At 38.1% G+C, this 22,196-nt stretch overlaps 1 protein-coding gene across 1 annotated transcript in view; it reads left to right on the forward strand.

Annotated features, from left to right (window-relative positions):
- Positions 1–21,547, forward strand: part of LOC134739069 (uncharacterized) — a 77,098-nt gene extending 55,551 nt beyond the window's left edge. Inside the window, exons 2-3 of the mRNA XM_063660929.1 lie at positions 19,192–19,287; positions 20,691–21,547. Of these exons, the coding sequence (XP_063516999.1) occupies positions 19,192–19,287; positions 20,691–20,727 (133 nt within the window). The 3' untranslated portion in view covers positions 20,728–21,547. The remainder of the gene's footprint in view (positions 1–19,191; positions 19,288–20,690) is intronic.
- The last annotated feature ends 649 nt before the right edge of the window (positions 21,548–22,196 follow it).

The following is a 22,196-nucleotide window of genomic DNA, read 5'->3' on the forward strand; positions in this document are numbered from 1 at the left end:
GTCTCGCCTTGCCTTCTCCGGAAGCCTCAACCCCTCAAACCAGGGATGTCTTGCCTCACCTGCCCCAGAAGGCTGAACCCCTCAAACCAGGGGATCTTGCCTTGCTGCCCTGGAAAGTTGACCTGTTTCGTCCCTTTTCCTCTCTGAAGGTCTCGTGCATACTTCCCATTCGTGTTGTCCTCTCTTGCTGCTCCCCCAAGGGAGAATTAGGCCCCTCTTACTGTTGGTGTGCCCGCATAAATCCCATGGCAGGATCTGCCCTAAGCCATATGAAGTAGCTACGGAACCGTGGAGAGGCCCCACTCACTCCATCCAGCAGTAGCACTTGTCACCATCCACATGAACAACACTGCAAGGAGTGTTGTTTGTGATTATTCACACACACACACACACACACACACACACACATTTAGCCCCCCAGAATTTGACCACCAAGGAAGTACTTTACTGGCTCCTGCGGCATCTCCTTCCTTGTTTTATGCATAGAATTGTAGCTGCAGTGTGTATGGATCCTTCACCCTAGTTTGCCAGCCAGTTTCTTTCCGCATTGCTGAGAGCTCGGGTTATTCCTTGCATTCAGTGGATCCTGATTTCTCACCCCTGAGGCTGCCACAAGAGGGTGGAGTGTGCCTCCTTACGAAAGAGAACCAGATGCTGCCCCCAGTGGGGAACGTCATCACAGCAAGCCCCCAAATTGTTATAAATAAGTTTTGGTGCTGCAAAAGAAATAGCACTCAAATATAAAATTATCTTTTTTCTCTTTTCATTAAGGCAATTTACTTCTATGGAAGGGTGTGCCCTCACAGATGGAGCAATGGTGAGTGCACACCTGGACAAGGGAGGGGAATGTGTTCTTATTACTAATGCACGTGGCCACTGCTGCTGTGTCCTTGGTTCTCCTTATTGGCTAGGGTTAGTGTGCACAGGCTAAACTAATTCCGATTGGCTAATTTAAAGAGAATGACAGGGTGAGTAGTTTGGTGGGAAAAATGGTTATGGCAGAGCAGGAAATTGGAATGAGTCAGGGTGGAGCAGATAATCAAAAATGGTTGCTTTATGAGGAAGTTAAGTTTAAAAGTAGAAGGCAAATAATTGAACATACTGACATTGATTCTTTGAAGAGAAATTTAGAACTCGGCTAACATCTCCTTCTGAAGGACTATACACTTGATTTTATCTGCAATGTTTCTTTTACCATATCAGGCAAAATATTCATGTGTTCTAGGGATCATTGTGTGTACATCTTTGGGAGGCCGTTTTCCTGCCAATAGATGAGTTTCTGTTGTTTTCCTTCTCACTGCATCTCACTGTGTTTGTGTGTGCATATGATCATCTTGTTATTTTCTCTTTTCTGTATTATAGCCTTTTTTTAGTTTTCCTTTTCCATGCTGTGACACTGTTTATACGTTTTTACTGTCTGTTTTTCCCTTGCTACACATTTCTTTTTTTTCCTTTATTGTTTCTATTCTTTCCTCCTTCTTAGTATTTTCTTTGTGTTTCTTATTCGTTTGGCTATCTATGGATGTTTTGAATTTGCTTTTCTTCCTGGTTTTTCTCTCTAATTTTCTTATCACCTTCTTTTGAGCCCTCTTGGTCTCTATTTTTATGTAACATTGACTCAATCCCTTTTTCTCTCCTTAGCTTCTGCTTCTAACCCTTGCTGTCATGCAGAATTCTTATGTTCATGCACACACATTGTTTAACTTTGGTGGCTCCTTTATCCCTGACTTTGTGGTTTATATTTCGGCAAATGGGAGGTGGGAAAGCAGACATAGCAAGAAGCCACTGTACTGAGAATCACAACCAAGATCTGCAAAACAGTGCCCCGAGTTTTGCAGCCAAACTGGAACCTACTGGAGCCTCTGCTAAAACCTCTTAGTGAAATCTCAAAAACAAAAGACACATGATTATTGATTACACATGTGTAAATATATAAGTATGCTTAATAACAAAGGTCAATATAGAATTTGGAGTGATCTAAATTACCTAGCATAGATGAAGTTTGTTTTCATGTAAATTTTCTTACAATTACAGCAACAACAACAGCAACAAATCTTTCAGATAAAAACGTTTCATGTTATTTCTCTTTCAACTTATGTTTATTTTGTATAATTCTAATAAAGTAAGCATTTGATCAGTTGCAGAACTTTCATGTGTGGACATTGCAGAATGATGTTGCTGATTATGAAATGGCATTATGTGTACATAACTCAGGATTTTAGTCTTTTTAAGCCCTGGAAGTAATCTGTTCAGAATAAGATCTGAGCTGCACATTTGCTGTCCAGAGGAATGTACATGAGCAAAATTTTGCTTCCATTTTCTGGAGGTTCCATTCAAAAATTCATTCTCTAAGTATATACTAAGCATGTAGAAAGTAAACAAAACAGAGATACTGTTTTAGGCATTATTTATCAGTGAACAAAATACAATATTTTATTTTCAAGAGATTATGCTGTAGAACAGGGAGACTGACAAGACAATAATAAGCATTTAATATGCCAGGTGGTAATTCAGAAGACAACGGGATAGAAAGATGGAAGAGTGTCAGTAGGATGATTATGGCTTTCTCAAAAGGTGACACTTAATTAGAGATGTGACATAAAGGAGACCTGATATTTAAAGGATGAGTTAATCATTGTTAACAGCTTGCTATCACTTAGGTTCCTGTGTAGGAAGTCCATTTAGTCTGGAGTAAGCCCTTGTCAATAGAGGAAAATGATGAGACAAGTCTCAATCATTTGAGGATAATTTTTTGCTAAAGTTAAGGACGTGCCCAGGAGACAGATATATGCCTTTCTCTGTAGTAGATTTTGAGGGCCCTAAATTTAAAGAGGAAAGGGCAGGATAGTGAGAAGCACAGTTTTCATGTAAATAAATACGGGCAGAGGAAAAGTTTAAGGAATATTTTACATAAGATAACACAGACAAAATGGGGTAGGAAAACAATCAGATATGATTTGTGTCCGGCGGGCTGGGAGTGACTGCACCTGTAAAGACAAACTATCAATTTGCATTGCCATGGTGAAGTTTTAACAGCTCACCAGAAATTTTCCTGTAGGCAAAATATTGGCGAGGGGAGTAGCCTTTCGTATGGTAACCATCTTATTTAGGAACCAAAATGGGGAGGTGGGTTTGCATGATCCAGTTCCTAGTTTGACTTTTCCCTTTGACTAAATGAGTTTGTGGTCCTAAAATTTAATTTTCTTTCATGCCCTTTCTGTCTGTTAATGTGAAAAAGAGATTTTAGTTTAAGTTCTTATGTATAGCAGTGAGTAAGTAAAAATTAGCACATTCCAAAGACAACATACTGTTTCAGATTTATTTGGTTTTCCAATTTGACTAAGCAAATATGTGATTATTCATTGAAAGAATAGCTGCAAAGGTAGTATTAGATTGCACACTTCTGAGGAATTAAGAGAAGAATTTTATAGCACCCTAATATACAGCATTATCCAACAGAAATTTTTGTGATGCTGGAAATATTTAATAGCTGCCTTGTCCCAGTGAATAGTCTTCCTCAGAGGTTTTCTTTGTAGCCTCCTTGTCTCTGTTTTTTGAGATGTCCCAAGAACCATAAAGAATGAATCTCCACCCTGGAGCCTGCATGAGATGGATTTGACTACACAAGGTCTCTTCAAAAGTAAAACTGTGGCTCCTAAGTACTTGGCCAACTAAATAACAGTCCTCCAAGATCTAGTTTCAAATTTTAAAGCTGCTCTCTCTTGGGCCCACTCCATACTACCATCATGGAGAGGGTGGCTAGGCCACAGTGCTTTGTGAAGGAGGAAGAGCCCCTTCAAACTCCAGTCCTTCACCTCAAGAGGCTTAGCTACAAGGATGTCTCCTCATGCTTGTGTTTGTATCTTTAGATAATTTCCATGGGATATTGGTCTTGATTATTTTATTTTATGTTATGTAGTCAAAAAGCTGATAATTACTCAGTCTCAATAATAAGACATTGCCTTCTTTTTGAAATATTAATCAAAATGGTAGGCGGCTGCTATCTCCATAGAGTACCAATCGATTTAATCTCATTTGGATAAATTTTGAAAATGCAGGAAAAAATGTGGCTACAAACACCAGGTTTCACTTTTCAGCACCTATAATCCCACTCTAAAGGAAATAAATTTATCTCACTAACCTTACCAAACAAATCAGATTTACCCCCTAACTCCACCTGTGCCCACCCTGCCTAGGAGTTCACACTTATTCAATCATTCCAATCCATTGCAGCCCAAGTGAAAAAGGCTGGTTGAGCTTGAGGTGTGACCTTTGCTTAAATTTCATCCCCAAAGTGTGCCCTACAGAACATCAACATTCTTTTGGTAAATAGCCCTTTCAAAGTGAAGACACAATTATTTCGTGTTATTTATATGCTTGAAATGCAGACCTTGTATTTTCCAAACTCACAAAGGCAATAATTTAATTTTCAAAAGTTAAGAAGTCCTTGGGTCAAATTTTAGTCATTATGCTTCAGGATAAATATTGCTATTATTTGCTTTTTCTGTCTGTCTTTTTTTAAACAGTGTCTTTGTTATGAACTTGAGAGGACTGGTGATGATTGATGATTTTTTTTGTTTTGATTAATTTTTCCCAAAATAGAGAAAGCAAGACCTTCCGTTTTACAGTTTACTTTTTATTTTCATTAGCAAGCAGGAATTTGTTGGGCTGTTGTCTCATCTACTAACATCCATGTTTCCTGGGATTCACAGTTGGCAACAAAAAGCTCTTTAAAAGGCTGATACAGGTGGGCAGAGATTTAGCATCCAATTAAAAAAAAAAAGTATATATATATAGATATACAAACATATATGTGAAAAAATTAGGAAACAATCATATTTAAAAATTAAGAATTATTAGAATCTTTAGTTTCATGGTCAGAGATTTGTATGTATAATTTTTATTTCAGTATTTACATATGGCAAGGATTTCATAAATAATTTTTTTTGTACCTGATAGAAAAGAATAAAGCAATCTTAATTGTGCTGGCTTTTGAATTTCCAAAGTCTTTTCTTAATCTTTTAGCATAATTAGAATTGGAAATTATTGTCCAGTTAAGTTACCCATAATGTCTTAAATATTCTGTACCATGCATATAGAGTGAGGAATATGAGATCAATATCTCAAAGTGAATGTGGAGATTTGTAAAAATAAAATCATTCTTTATTAATACCCACTTGCTATATATTTAATCACTGACTCATTAATCAAAAAGTATTTGAGTGAGAAAAATGTTTAGTTTTACATACTGGTTTCATGTGGGAAGAATTGATAACATATAAACATGTAGTCAGTATATATTTCATTTACTAGGGAAACATAATTTTATTGAATTTCCCATCTGATTATAATTACACATCTAGATATTTTAATAATAAAACTACAGGAAATACTTAAGGGTCTTTGAAAGGAGAAAGGAGGTTCTATATTTGGAAAGTAGCTTGGTTGTAAATTGTAAAATTATTTCTATAGATGGGTTTGTTTCCCCTTTTGTTTTATCAAATGTAGGTATTTATGTCTTAAAATTAACTAAAGCAGTACACAGTAATAACCTCCATTTAAATATATGTATTTTTTATTTTGGCTCTAGGTGCTCAAATAATTATACATATATGTTGTTAAAAGCATGTAGTGAGATACACTAAATCTAGGTTAAGATGATAATATACTTTTACAGATACATTTTCTATAATATCACAGCAAAGTCTTGAATCAGCTCATCTATTCCAAATTATTATGTAAATACTTAGGATATGAGTATAAGTTCAAGTACTAGTATTTACTTTATGATATATTGGCAGAAATCAGAGATGTTGAATGTCTGTGTTTACTTGTTATCTCTTTTTTATTTAGATTCCAATATATAAAACTAGGAATTACCTTTCTCATAAATAATATTTGATCAATTTGTTAGTGATTAACAATATAGCAGAGGGATATTTGTATAGGAATTTTTATTCCAAACCTCTTCATGTAGCTTGTAATTACTTCTGTTAAGGATTATAGTAATTTTAAATAATTAAAGATGTCTATGAATTCTTCAAACTAAACCACTGAAATGTGAAGGCAAGCTTAATGTTGTTGTTGTTGTTTTTAAAGTAACAGGGTGTGTTAGTTAGTTAAGATGAGATAGTAAATATTTTAGCCTTTGCTGATGATAGGATCTCTATCACAACTCTGCCATTTGAGTACAAAAGCAGTCACAGGCAATACATAAATGAATATGCATGACTGGTTTCAATAAAACTTTGTTGACAATAACAGATGGTGTAGGATTTGGTCCATGGATTTTAGTTTGCTGACCCCTGTTAGAGGATAAATAGCTGTGTGCTTACTTGTAGCACCAATCTGGTGTGAGCAACACTTAAGGGACCATATTAATTTTAGTGCTGTATATATCTTGGCTGCTGTCCTCTAGCAAACCTCCATCCCTCCAGTTGGATAATGAAAATATACTGATGATTTCTCTCCCTGTCTGCATGGAAATCTTAAGGGATTTTGTTGTTTATCCATGAGTGAGATCTGTCAGTGTGCCCAGTGCAACCCTGGTAGAAAATTTAAATTAATTATCCCTCCTGTCTCTATAAGTTGGCCCTCTTTCCCAGTCATTGTGATACTTAGACTAATCTTTGTTAACAACATTTTTTTTGCTTGTTTGTTTTAATTGTAGGTATACCTTGAAAATGACCTGCCATCTAAGTGTCAAGAATAGTTAACTCAGGATGGAACCATGATTCACCTGTACAGTAGCGTGGGCCTCAGGAAGCATTCTCTGGTAGTTCTCTGAGTTCTCAGTAGGGAGAGACATTTTATTATGTTCTTCATACCATAGGTACTATGGTCTAAGCAAGTGTACAATGAATAAGTCAATGAATTAATCAATGGGAAGATTATAGTGAGCTTTGAATTGTAGGAGGTGAATCTATAGCACATTATCACTTCAAACCTAAGATACAGTTTTACAATAACTATTTCTTTTGATTGTAGTTCCTGCATGTACTGACAACTTGTCTGAAAATGGGGAAAATGGCTGGGAAGAGCTGAAGAGTGGATGCAGGAGGAAGTCAAATTTCCACTATTACCAGTTTTGAACACTTACAGGGAGGGAACATAGTACTGTTTTATATTTATTATTTCGTTTAATCCTCACATCATTCCTTTGAGATTATTTTTTGTGTCTCATATATAACAAAACTGGACATCAAAGAAATCAATACCTTGTGTAAGGTCACACAGGTAAAGTGATGAGGGTAAGGTTTGACCTCAACTCTGTGGCTTCCAAAGAGTATGCTGTTGAGTGCTCAGCAATGTTATGTCATAATAGCTGGGCTTTAAGTCATGGCTAACTAGGAAAACTTGGAGACCCTTTTTACTCAAAGTGCTGTCCTCAGCCCAACAGTATCAGTAGTTCCATTTCAGACCTGCTGAATAGAATCTTCATTTTCACAGAAGTCCCCAATGATACATTAAAGCACATTAAAATTTGAAAAGCATGGTCCTAGACTTTTTGCAGATACCACCTGTTCAGTAGTCTGAAGGTCCATAGTGACACTTTATTATCAGGAAGGGGATTAGACAACAAAACAAACAAAGTACCACAATGTCCTATATACAAGAAAGCTTTTTCTAGCTTCTGAAATGCACATGTACAATTTTATAGAGGGTCTCAAGGGAGCCTGAATAGTGGTTAGAGGGTCATTCAAATTGGCATACTTCTGAAAGGGAAAAGATCACTAGGAATAATTACCCTGGGACATTTGGCATGAACTGGAACTGCAGTAAGCAAACTGGGACACATGGTCACCTCAGTTATGGTGCCTAAGTCTTATTTGGTGAGAATCTACCAAAATATCAGGATTCTTTAGACTCCAAAATGTGAAAGCAGAGAGACGGGAAATTTAAAGTCTATGAGTTTAAAAGGGTGACAATTAGTTATTAAGTTATTTTATTCTACAAATATTTATTAAGCTCTTTCCTTCTTTGTCAGGTACTTTATAAGCTACAGAGGTATGAGATGGACAAGGCACAATACAAGTTAATAGAACTAGGTAATACCCTTTAAGCTTGACAGCAACAGTATTAGGAAACATAAGAATTAACCTCATGGAAGTCATAAATAGCAAGCATCCTGGTTCTATTTCTGTCCTATATCTTAAGAAGTGATATAATCTAACATTTTAATTAATGGGAGATGAATCCAAATGTGATAATTAAGGCAGATTGGGAAGTTAGAATTGGAGGAGGGATGAGAATGCTATTTTAGATGATAGCCAAAAAGCTGGCCTTCCCTAATATGTCACCTGAATCTTCTGACAGATACGAAACCAAATGAGCCATAATGAAAATTGGAACACATATAAGCTTTTGAGTTTATCATCTTTTGTGAGTTTTAGAAAGGAATATTTAACCTAAGGCTTTATTCATCCTTAGCTATACCTTGTAAATGAAAAGTACAGCATGTGCATCTTCCATACTGAATAATAAACAGCAACCTTGCCCTTTTGTAAACAGTAGTGCAATATGCTGTAGCAAGATTTACAGATGCATCCATTTAGATAAACAGCAAGAATCCTTATTAACAATTAGCCCTCATGCAAAACCCACGGTAATCTATGCTATGTGATCACCATACTTTCTCCCGTGCCTAGGACAGAGTCTAGTGCATAGTATAGATTAGTTAAAACTTGTGGGTTTAGTAAAGAAGTCTGATGGCATTTCAGGGGTGCTGAAAGAGGAGAACACTGTAGTCCTCTCTGCTTTAATTTTTTTTTTTTTTTCAGAGTGCAGAATTGGTTGAAGTTCTTTTGTAGGTAGTCCCAGGAAACTAGGAAGGAGAGGGCAAGGATGGACTTTGTGACTCTGCCAACTGAGTCTTCTATTCTGGTTTTGTTTCCTTCATCTGGAGAAGCAGGTATGCCTGCCTGACAGGATGGAAGCCCAGAAGCCCCACAATCTGGAGGTAACATTCTGGTCTCTCAAACTTTCCGGGTGATTTATTGGCCAGCCACAAGTACAAGATCTGCCACTTCCAGAAACTCAGCTTCATCAGTGTTTTTGTGATATGAGTGTAAGATCCAGAACAAACAACAATATTTGACAAATCTTAGAGTACCATACTATTTATACATAATACTTTGTGAGATTAAAACAAGCTCACTTAAAACTTTAAATATTCCTTTGTTATAGCTACTTCTACATGAAAGTATCGGGTCAATTTGTCCTTGTAGTCAAAATTAATCACAAACGAAATTCAAGTGTGGGCAGCATAGGCCCCATTTTCTCCCATCTCAGAGGCAGAGGCATCTGTCTTCCTGTCCAAATCCCATGCAGTTCTGCTTCATGAGGGTTGCACCAGATTGTATCATGTTACTTTCCCCCAGCTTCAACTTCTACACACTAAGTCTTCTCGTCATGTCAAAAGCGTTCCTTGAGCAAACATCTTCCAAAAGCCATCTCTCTTTTACACCTAAATCTCTCATAAGAATTGTTTACCCTCAAAGCTCGTTCACATATTCATGTATCTACTCCTGAACTCTGCCATCTGGCTTTCACCCAGCACTCTTTTGAGACATTTTACAAGGTTATAGGAGACGTTCTTCCAAATTCAGGAGAGTGAGTCCTTATTGCATGTTACCTTTGCAGCCTTTCAATCGAGCTGTGGGAAAACAGTCCAGTGCAAGACATGATACTGGGTGGAAAATGTTGCACTTTCATTCCCAACAATACTGACCCAGGTGGGACCATCACAAAAGCTTTATAAGGACTAACAACTTTAGCTAATTAACTGGCAGAAAATGCTGGAATTAATGACATTCTTACAGATTGGCTAGAAGGTTTGTTTGGAAAGTGGAGAGGCATGGTAGCTTCAATTTTTACATCTTATAATTGAGGCAGGAGTCTTAAAAGCAGTGGGATGTTGTATTATCCTTGTATGAAGGTACTAGCACAGAGATTAATTGAAACAGCTATTAAAAAACAAATGCCCATAACTTATGAACAAAATAACCCACTACTACTAGAAACCAAATTAAACTCACTCTCTTAGGAGGAGGAAAGTAAGTGACTTCTAGAGCAATTTAAGAACAAAAAGGGTTTGACTAAAAATAAGACCAAAAGAAGTAAATAGAAAAGAGGGAATTTGTGAAAAGACATTTTAAATGGTCCTTTTTCAAGGCATGATAAATCTGACTACTGGCCACCAGCCTGCAAGTGTAACAAACTGCATGGCTCATGCACCTAGAAGGTTATAATAAGCAAACATAATGTAGAGGAGGGATCAGGCCATAAAAGGGAAGAAAATTTTGTTATTAGGAAATCAAAACATAAGTGGGCAAGGGGACTGGGATATAACCTGACAAGGGGGGTAATAAAATTTACGCAACATCTGGGAAAATTTTAACCCAACCAGTGAGGAACTGGGGGAGGGACTTTTGTGCTAGGAGATAAATTACCTGTCATGACTGTCCCAGGTGTGCCTGCCCACCAGACACCCAGTCTTGCAAAATTATTATTAAAAAGTCTTATTTTTGCTGTTCTTTGTGCCTCTAGGTCCATTCTTTGGGTTTGGATGGATGAGTATGTTTCTCATAGAAAATAGAAGCAAGGATCACTTAGTGTAAACTGGCTGCCAAGCCTCTTAGATACTGAGCATCTCCTGGAGAAAATACAATCCTCTTTATTCCTGAAGGAAACATCACATGAGATACAGTTTCTTCAAAATTGTTTGGGATATTTAAATATCAAATATTAGTATCAAAGTTTTTTTCTTTTCAATGTGAAGACAAACTGATGGTCATAAATAGTCACCATTTTATCCACAAAATGGTAACTTGTGAGTGTGCCTACCAGCCATTCTATAGTTTGTCATAGTTCTCTTCGACTATGGGGATCTGGCGGAGGATTGCCGTTCATTTAATTTGTGTTTACTACTTTATCTATGGGCTGGACTCATGCATCTATTAATGGTAGTAGGCAGCATAGTACCCCAATTTATGTTGAATGGCATGGAGTGGAAAGACGTGTTCTGTATGCTAGCAAGTGTTGTTTTCCCATCTACCTTCCACAGTGAGAATGCCATGAACATTTTGGTCCCTGTTCTACATTTTTATCATCACCTAATTGATTGGAATGATATTGCTATATAATAATGACTTTGAACACATATAAGCATTCTCAGGAAACATGAACTGCAGTGGTTGTTCTACAGTTCAAGAGAAAGATGATTATGGTTGCCTTGGCAACCATAGCTCTGCACTGTCTATTTTTTTACTGTTTTCCTATTTGGGAATCCTTTTGAAGAAAAACAAAAGAAAGAATAGCAGTAAGTTCTCATTTTCAATTTATGAAGCTTCTGGGAATGATGCAGTCTTATGTAGCTACAAAAACATCTCCAGTTCCTAATATTTCCCCAAACATTGGAAAGTCCAGACATATGAAGTGAACTAAAAATAGGTTTTTACTTATGTCAAAACACAAACATCATCTTTATTCCCTATAGAGGTAATTATTTTGAAAGAACTGAAAGAAAAGTTTACTTTTCTATTTCTCTGTAGCATACAGCTGTGATTTCTGTTTTTCTAGAAAAAGGGAAAGGTTTTTGCCTATAAACTTCCATTAGTATTTTTACCTGTAATGGAGTTATTCAACTGCAAATAGGTATACAAATAAAATAGTCCTACTCTAGGAAATGGCTAGTTGAGAGACTGTCAAACAGTGATGTCGTAACAATATGTTGAATTATTAGTTGCCAACACATCCTCTTTGCCTTTCCTTTGTGAACAACTAGTTTTTTTTTTTTTTTTTTTTTTTTGAGATGGAGTCTAGCTCTATCGCCCAGGCTGGAGTGCAGTGGCACGATCTCAGCTCACTGCAGGCTCTGCTTCCTGGGTTCACACCATTCTCCTGCCTCAGCCTCCTGAGTAGCTGGGACTACAGGGGCCCGCCACCACGTCCGGCTATTTTTATTTTTTTTTATTTTTTATTTATTTTTAGTAGAGACGGAGTTTCACCTTGTTAGCCAGGATGGTCTGGATCTCCTGACCTCGTGATATGCCCGCCACGGCCTCCCAAAGTGCTGGGATTACAGGCGTGAGCCACTGCACCCGGCTGGACCACTAGTTTTTTTAAAAGAGAAAAGGTGATAATATTTGGGTCTTTATAATTGTTTTTCCGTATTAAAGCAAAAATGTAGTATAAATGTATACTACTGCATGACTAGAAAACTAGAAAAAGTCATTGAGAAACACTATATTTTATTTTCTCCCGTCACTTGTTACTCCTTCTTCTGCTCCCTCCCTCCTTCCCTCCTTTCCCCCTCCCTCCCTCTCTCTCTTTCTTTCTTCCTTCCTTCTTTCCTTCCTTCTTTCTTTCTTTTTTCTTTCCTTCCTTCCTTTTTTTCTTTCTCTCTTTCTTTTTCTTTCTTTCTTTTCTTTTCTTTCTTTCTTCTCTCCTTCCTCTCTCCCTCCCTCCCTTGCTTCCTCCTTCCCTCCATCCCTCTCTCCCTTCCTCCCTTCCTTTTTCTCATTTCCCTCCTTCCTTCCTTTCTTCCTGCCTCTCTCCCTGCCTCCCTTCTTTCATAACTTTTTTGTAGCCAGCCAGATGGTAAGCATTTCCAGCTTTTGTGGCTATCCAGATTTTGTCACAACTACTCACCTCTGATGTTATAAGAAAGAAGCCATAGATCACATGCAAATGAATGGACTGGGCTGTGTTAAATTAATACTTCATTTACAGAAGCAGCCAGTGGACCACATTTGGCCCACGGGCTATAGATTTCCAACTTGTACTCTAAGAGAAAAATTGTTTTGCTTACTTATCTTTCCACACCCCACATGGAAGTGTAGTGCTTCAGGCAAATGCTTCTTTTAAAATTTATGCCTAAACTACGCATGAAGTTGGCTTGCCTGTAATCCTAGCTACTTGAGAGGCTGAGGTGGGAGGATGACTTGCACCCTACAACTTTGCATCCAGCCTTGAGAAACCCTCATCTCTTAAAAAATGTGCCTGAAAGTCCAATCTCTCACACTGTCTTTTGTATAAAATATCCCTTTTGCTACCATATTGGTTCTATTAGAGAGAAAGGTGGGGGTTACACACTTTTGCAACTCATTAAAAAGGGCAGAAGCAGATATTGGCAATAGTTTCCTTAGTTTAAAAACTGTTAGAACATATGAAAAAACATCAACTACTAAGATTTCCTTACTCCCTGGCTGAGTTAGAATTTCTTTTGAATATCAGAAGCATAATGGGCTCTCCCTGCATAAGCTGGCAATACAAACTGAGGTAGACACTGTGGGAATGGAGTCCACGGGCCGCCAGCTGGCCTCCCCATCCCCGTAGGGTCTCCACAGTCACCTGGCACCAAGAAGAACATGCTCTCGTCTTTATTTTCCATTAAGGTGTTTTGCAGTGCTTTGTTTAAACTGATTTTAACATCCTCTTTAAGTTTTAATCAGATACTTTGAAGAAAAATATAGAAAACCTGAAACAGAAATCTATGTGTTTATTACTCAGATTTAATAACTGTTAACATTTATTATTACTTCAGAGATTTTTATCTTTTTTAAAAATAAAGAATACAGCTGGGCATGGTGGCTCACGCCTGTAATCCTAGCACTTTGGGAGGCTGAGGTGGGTGGATCACCTGAGGTCAGGAATTTGAGACCAGTCTGACCAACATGGTGAAACCGCATTTCTACTAAAAATACAAAATTAGCTGGACATGGTGGTGGGCGCCTATAATCCCAGCTACTCGAGAGGCTGAGGCAGGAGAATTGCTTGAACCTGGAAGGCGGAGTTTGCAGTGAGCCAAGATGATGCCATTGCACTCTAGCCTGGGCAACAAGACTGAAGCTCTGTCTAAAAATAAATAAACAAATAAAAATAAGGAACAGTTACAGACCTAACTGAAACCCAAAATTTTTCCTCATTCTAACAATTTCTAAAGAGGCTATTTCAAAATAATGTGAATTATTTCCTGCTTATTAAAATTGGTTATTGAGAGGCAGAAGAATAGAAAACATACTGATTTTATAGTATATGTTCAGAGCATCACTGTATGACTGATTTGATCCAATGTGTACAGGTTTTCTGCCCATTAAAGACTGAATAATATGTTGACTCTACTCCCAAGAGAGACTTAGATAATGCATTACATCTCTTTTCTATTGGGAATGGTGTGTGCATCTAATAGAAAATAAATATAAATCATTATAATTCGTAATAAAGAGCTAAATATAGTTTTCAATTTCAGTGGCAACTTTGAAAAGTGCATTATTTTTTCTCTGCTACCTCTAACAGAGTTATTATCTTGTGGTGCAAATGCTTTCATAAATGCTCTCTCATCTCATCCTGTATAGTGGTTAGAAAAGACGGTGTTACAGCCCTCTCCAAGGTAAGGGCATCAATGCACTGGGACATTGTATAGTGCTTGGCAGTCATGGCGGGACTTTAATACCACCTGCCAAACTTTGCAAAGGTGTGAATCCTCATCCTATCCACAGAGATTTAATCCAACTAGGTCAGGAAAGTCTTCCCTGAGCATTAAAGAATGAGAATGTGGGAGAGGATATCAGGTTAAGGAAAGAACATGGATAAAAGGCAGTGTGGTAGGAGACCAGAGATTTTGGTTCTCAGATGCACTGTGATTCCAATTTAGAAGTCTATGTGGGCATCCCAGTGGCATCTCAAGCACTTTAGGCAATTCACATTCCTTCAGCAAATATTTGTGGAGAACCTGGAGTGTGCCTGAGATTCTTTCAGGTATTGAGAATTCAGCAATTAATGTGCAAATGTTCTTTCTCTCCTGAAGCTTGTTTCTGGTAGGGCTGATTCAGGAAGTTCACACATTTCAGGCACATCTTGAGAAGGACTGAGTAAGAGATTTGGCCTGGAGCAGAGCCATGAGGAGTGCCTGCATTTACAGCTCTAAAGGGGCAGAAGCAGTAGCAAAGAACCTAGAGCAAGTGGCTAATGAAGGAAAAAGAGGAAAGGGGTGCATATAGCAAAAGCTAGGGCAGGGAAACTGATTCCAGATGGCAAAGTGAATGAGTGGCAGGGTATAGTGGTGCAAGGGGTCAGGTAGAATAAAAACGGAACAATCCCCCTTCAGCTTTACAACATGGTGCATTTGGAATTTTTACCAAACCAGTTTTATATGAATAGTGGAAGTAGAAATCAGATTGAGTTGCTTTAAAGAGTGTCTGGGAAGTGAAAAATGGGAATGTGAGAAGATGCTGGCAATTAGGAAATGAGAAATTGTTGATGACTCTGGAGAAATTTGCCCTCAGTTCGGGACTTCATTATTGCCCTGCAGGAAAGAGTCTTCTGGTAGTGGTGAGATTAATTAACTTATTTTTGCTTAACTTGTCCATCTAAAAGGAGAAAAGCAGTAATACATTTTAAGCTTGCTGAGGATGAAATTGGGATAGTTTTTGCATGCAGTGGATACTCACTGAAAATAAGGGCTTGCTCTTCTAGTGTTTTAAGTTTACCAGTCTCACTCCACCTGACATAATATTTTCAGTAATGATCTTACTAATATCAAGTAAGATTAGAAATTTATTATTAATTGATATACAAGGCAGGAAATAGGCAGCAAACTGCCCTAATCATGTTGCTCATAAGTCATGGCCCTAGAGAATTTGAATGCATATTTGCTATGGTTTGGCCATGGTTTGTTTGTCCTCATCAAATCTCACATTAACATTTGATACTTAGCATGGCGGTGTTGGAGATGTGGCATAGTGAGAGGTTTTGGGGACAGATCCTTCATAAATGACTTGCTACCTTTCTTATGACAATGAGGGCATTATTGGTCTCCTGAGACTAGATTGTTTCCGTTGAATTGATTAATTCCTGCAAGAGTCGGTTGCTAGAACAGGACCCCCCTGGGTTTGGTCCCTGTTTGTACGTGTTTGCTTCTTCTTTGTCTTCTAACCGTATTTTAATGCAGCACAAAAGCCCTTGCTGGAAACTGAGCAGATGCTAGTGCCCTGCATCTTTAAAGCCAGCAGAACTTTGAGCCAAAATAAACCTGATATTTATAAACTACCCAACCTTAGCTATTCCTTTATAGCAACACAGAGTGGACTAAGACAACATCTTTTAACTTGGTTTTACGCCGTTTGCTCCACTTGATCTTGGAATTTTATTCCCCTATAAGAATTGTACCTGCTTAAGTAGAGACTGAGTATTCATCTACTTTGTATCCCCTTACCACTATTGTATTTGGCCCAGCTCCTGGCACAGGCAGTTTTCAATTGTGAGTAGCACTGAAATGAAATTTCTTAGCCCTTGGCCCAACATTCTTGGACTGCTTTTGTTTCTGAAGCCCCAGTTTACATTCAGGAGAAATGCTTTGGACTTAAGACCCCAAACCAATTTATGTACACATATCGTCTGTGGAGAAAGTGGGACATAGTAAAAGGTGGAGACAGATCTTGAACATGACAGTAGAAATGATATGTTAGTGGAAAATTAATATGTGTATATTTTATTTTACTGAAGAATAAATAATCTAACATAAGGAAGTGAATAAAACTGATCATTGGTAGGTATCTTTATATATACATATAATATATAATGTGATATACCAGTAAAAATGCATATAAATGTTGTATATAATGTAATTGTACATTATATTGAATATGATATTTAATATACATCTGTATATCTATAGATACCCACTCTAGTGCACTTTTTTCCTCCAAAATAAAATACTTGTAACATCAGAGAGTACTAAGTAGGAATATTCCCAAGAGGGTCAGAGATTGGGATGCAATCTCAGAACCCATTAAGGATCCTGGAGACAGTTGGGCTGTAGGAGTCCTGTGGAAAACTTGAAAGCTGTCCCTTATCTCTTGAAAGAAAGGGGTGTGAGGGCTGAAGTAGACTGACTCACTGTACATCTCCCTGGGATCTTATTTATTGACTCTTAGGAATTACCTAGGACAAGCATATACGGAATGTCCCAGAATCATGTTTGGTTGCATTATTTCCCTTCAGTGGCAAAAGTGGCCTACAGAAGCTGTACATTCAGGGTCATTGCTAGAACCCAAATGAGTGTTGCTTGGGACCTGGAGAAGAAAAACGGAAACAGAGCACTCCCAAGTTCTTTCCCCAGTCTCTTGGGTTGAAACATCTTAAATTGTCGTTTTCATATGTCCAAGATGGTCAAATATTAACCATTTCATGCAGCTCAATCAAAAAGTATGATCCAGCTACTACAGACATGTGGACATTAATAGGCCTTCTTGTTAAAGCTTGGTAAATTGGTGGATGCTTGGGTTTGCATATTAAGACCTCTTGATTTTGTGAGCCAGAGTGAAGGCATTCTTTTTCCTGCCTCTATTTTAATAGCATCTTGGGTGAGAGAGTGCCAGCATCATCTGTTTATCATGCTTTGTGCTCAGTGACTTTGTGAAAAGAATGAAAAAGACCTTTAAAGTAGGGGTGATTGTCTAGACAGTTCTAAAATAACTGCTTTAGGTGAAAAGAAGCCATCAAATGCAGACAAACCATGAAGCTCCTTTGGCAAGATACAGGGTTTGAATTCTCATAGGTTCTCTGTAAATTATGAAGTAGAAAATAATCAGGAGACTAAATTCCAGTAATTATGATTATTAGTTATTTTAAATTACCACCACTTGCTTCACACAGAGGCATTCTCAGTGTGATAAATTATATTTAAAATATTGTTTAAATAATTATTTGGATAATTCGAGCTGAAATAGTCCAGGCTGAACTATTTAGCTGGCTGAAACACCTGTGCATGCTTTAATTTAAAATATACAGGAAATTGACTTCATTATTCACTCCACTGGGGAGGTCTTGTAATACAAAGCAAGGAGAAGACCTTCAGCAGGAAGATCCCATGCCCCCTGGGATCCCGTGAGAGCCCTCTTTCCTGGTATTGTCCTGTGCTGCCTGACTCATGATATGAGATGATGACTGCACAATGATATTAAATGAAGGGCAGAGGTCCAGCTGGGCAGAGGCAACACAATCATTGAAGAGGATGCTCAAATTAAGTGCTGTTACTGTCTACACTATTCTTTGCTGGTAAAGGGGAGGCTGAAAATTATGTTCTTTATTCTTAAATAAATCCAAGTAGGATGCAGTTTGATATGGTTTGGCTGTGTCCCTACCCAAATCTCATCTTGAACTGTAATTCCCATAACCCCCACGTGTCATGAGGGACTCAGTGGGAGGTAGTTGAATTATAGGGACAGTTACCCTCATGCTGTTCTCATGATAGTGGGTGAATTCTCATGAGATCTGATGGTTTTAAAAGGGACTTTCCCCCCTTTTGCTCAGCACTTCTCCTTGTTGCTGCCATGTGAAGGACATGTTTACTTCCCCTTCCACAATGATTGTGTTTCTGAGGCTTCCCTAGCCATGTTGAACTGTGAGTCAATTAAACCTCTTTCTTTATAAATTACCCAGTTTTGGATATGTCTTTGTTACCATCATGAGACCCTACTAATACAGGGTAGATGGTCAATTCAGCATAGAATGGGATGAAAATCTAGGTTAGTTAAAAATCTTTGTGCATAAGGAAAAGAACAGCATGAAAGGGAAAAGAGAGAGCTTTCCCATTTTCTTGAATAAGACAGGAAACAGCACCTTTTATTTTCCTTCCTGCAGTGGCAGCATTTCAAAAATACCACAGCAGAATACTCTTCTGCATGCTTGGGACCCTCATGCAGAACAGTGGAATGAAACAGCAACAGTGGCAAAGAAAATGTATCTCTGCATTCTTTGATATGGCCTACCAAGGCTTTGCCAGTGGTGAAGATAACAAGGATGCCTGCGCTGTTTGCTACTTCATTGAATAGAGCATTGATGTTTGTCTCTGCCAATCATATGCCAGGCACATGGGCTTTCTGTGGTCAGCATGTGGAAGCCTTCACTGTGATCTGCAAAGACAGTGGATGAACTCAAAAGGGTAGAGTCACAGTTGAAGATCCTCATGCATTGTATATATTCCAACTCTACTCTCAATGGTCCCTGGATTGTCTCTACCATTCTGAACACCCTGGGTTTGTGAAAACAATGGTTGCAAGAAGTGAAAATTGCAGCTGACTGCATTATTAGCATGTGGACTCAGCTAGTCTGCAACCTGAATAAGGAAGATTCCTTACACATCTGGCGACAGATGACTGACCAAATTGGTATGCTTTGTTTCATAAGGCTAAAGCCTGAACAGGTGAAGAGGCTAACCACAGAGTTCTCCATCTATATGACAAAGGATGGCCACATATCTGTGACAGGATCCCCTCCAGCTACGTGAGTTATCTTGGCTATGCCATTTATCAGGTCACCAAGTAATATTTTTGGTGTGAGGGAACAGATACAACTTTTCTGCTTTCAGCTGCTGCTAGTGTGGGTTTCACATGGAAGCTGAGGGATGGTAGATAGCGGTGAGTGGATCATTCCTTTCAACCACAGTGCATAACACCGAGTGATTAAATATGTTTCTCAGAAAAGAACATGGAGTGACATTGGGCAGAGGTATCTGTGGCTGGTGTCTGGAAGTTTGTAGCCATAAAGCAAACTCTCCCCTCGCCTTTTATCTCCAGTTTTTCTGAAAGGGCATACATGTTCAAGAAACTCATGGCACCAAAAAAAAAAGTGTCAGTTATGCCATTGCAATATTTCAGAAGCTTTAACTGAAGCATCTTGTGGTATCAGAGGTTTCTCATGAGAAATAGCACACATTAGAGGCTTTGAGTGAGGACCTAGTTATTTCATTAACAGTTGGCCTCATGTTTGTTCTTCCATGATGGAGCAATCTTATCAACAGATCATATTGGAGAAATTGTGTTGTATGAAAACCAACGAGTCTAGGCTTTGTGTGCTGCTGGCTGAGCTCAGGCTTCACTCTTTGGCGAGATAACCACCATATGCTCTAATCATATAGCCTTATTGCAGCCTGGATTCTCTGTTACAGTAGAATTACTCTAAGCAATATGCTCCATTTTGTTACTTGTTTATGCATAGCTTCCCAGTTAAAGTAAGCTTAGCTGGTTATGGCTGTGATTTATCTGTAGTCATTTTTGCCCAGGAAAGCCCAATCAACAAATAGGTTTCAGTCATCTTACCTATGACAATATTGCAGATGTAATATGCCAATAATAGACCATAAGAGCCTCTTTGTGATTGTCTCAGACCTCCAAAACCAATAAAGAATAACACACAGTAAATCAGTAACAGATCCATAATGTTTGAATTCCCATAGAAGATTTGATTAGTGGGCCTAATTAAATGCCTTCACTTTGCCGCTCACAGTCCTATCTATGTTTATTCTGCCTATCTTAAGTGTGGTTTTACTCACTTAGTAGGAGCAGTTGGCTCATTTTTTATTAACTCTAGGGGAGTCAAGGAGAAAGTTCCCCTTTGACTTTTATGAAGGGTCCCTGAAAAACCACTGACATGACACAGATTGATTAACAGGAGAAAAGGCATACACATTTATTTAGATAGCGTACACTTCAAAATGAAGACCTAACATACAGGGGAAATTGTCCATTTTTATGCTTAAGTTCAACAATGTATGGACAGCTGTGTAGTAATGTGATTGGAACAAAAAGGTCTGATTTAAATGCTAACGAACTGCTGGGGAAGGCCCCAGCAAGGCCCATCTGTCTAGATTCTTCTTGGCCTCTCTGAGAAACATTACTTCCTTCTAGGTGTGAAAGAGGACCCTGTCAGGAACAGGAGTCTTAGGATCTACAGTCAAGCAAGATGGATCAGCTCATTTCTTCATGGCCAGTTTTTATGTAGAATATTTTTAGGTTTTATGACTGACTTTTGGGAAAAAATGTTCTGATTTGTATGACCCATCTTGGGGAAAAGAGATTCTAGTTTCTATTTCTAGCCTCAGGGCAAAATAGAGAGACAGCTGACACACAGGAGGACGGGAGAAGATCAGAGAGAAACTTTTGTTTCTAAAACTACTCAGCAGTATGTCTTCATTTTGAGGTAACTTTTTCTGAGTCCCAACAAAACTCTACCATGCTGAACATGAACCAGGCATTATTCTAACTCCAAGAGAACAGAGAGGAAGAAGAGAGGGATCCTGCAGTTTTCCTGTTGGGTGTCAAGATGGCGACACTATTTACTGAATGACTCCAAGTGATGAGCTAAATCTATTCTCTTCATTTTGCCTCTGGTGCTTTCTTGCTGTGGGTCTATGAGCAAGTTTATTCACCCTTCTATTAACTCTCTGTAAAGTGGGAACAGTGTTGGTGTTGTGATGATTAGATGAGTAAACACATTTGGAGCATAGAGCTCTGTGCCTGACACACAGGATGCCATAAGTTAATATTTGTGAGAATGTGTGAAAGATTGTGTTTAACTGGTTTTCAATGTAAGTCCTTCCTCTTCAGAGATGCCAAGGAGACAGTTGTGCTTTCTGGAGTTCTAAGACCTGTATGCATCTTGTTAACCCTTGAGAAATCTAGTAGGCTCTCAAAATTTTAAAAATTATGTATTGAAAAATTTTAATTGTGTTTATTCAGTAAAAAGTGATGGTATGATTTTTAAATACAATGTGTAATGATTAAATTGAGGTGATTAACATATCCATCATCCCAAATATTTAACCTTTTTTGTGATGAGAACATTTGAAATTTACTCTCAGTAATTATGAAATGTACAATACTCAGTTATTAGCTATATTCACCATGCTGTGCAGTAGGTCTCCAAACAACAACAGCAACAAGAAAACAAAAAACCAAAAAACCAAAAAACCAAAAAACAAATGTCTTCCTCCTTTCTGAAGCTTTGCACCTTTTGACCCCATTGCTGACAACCCCCAGCCTCACTCACTTGATGAAACACCAGAGATGTGCTTACAAAAGTGGCTGGCATGTAGTCAGTGCTAAAAAATTGTTAGCTTTTGGTGTTGTTCATGTGGTTGTTGTTGTTATTGAAAAATGGTAGGTGGAATCTGCTTGTGAATATGCAGTCATGTGCCAAATAAGGATGTTTCTGTCAAAAATGAACCACACAGACAACAGTGGTCTCATAAGATTATAATACCATATTGGTACTGTACCTTTTCTGTGTTTAGATGTGTTTAGATACACAAATTCTTACCATTATGTTACAGTTACCTGTAGTATTCAGTACAGTAACATGCTGTATGGGTCTGCATTCTAGGAGCAATAGGCTGTACCATCTAGCCTAGGTGT

The sequence above is a fragment of the Pongo pygmaeus genome, chromosome Y (assembly GCF_028885625.2).
Source record: "Pongo pygmaeus isolate AG05252 chromosome Y, NHGRI_mPonPyg2-v2.0_pri, whole genome shotgun sequence".
NCBI lineage: Eukaryota > Metazoa > Chordata > Mammalia > Primates > Hominidae > Pongo > Pongo pygmaeus.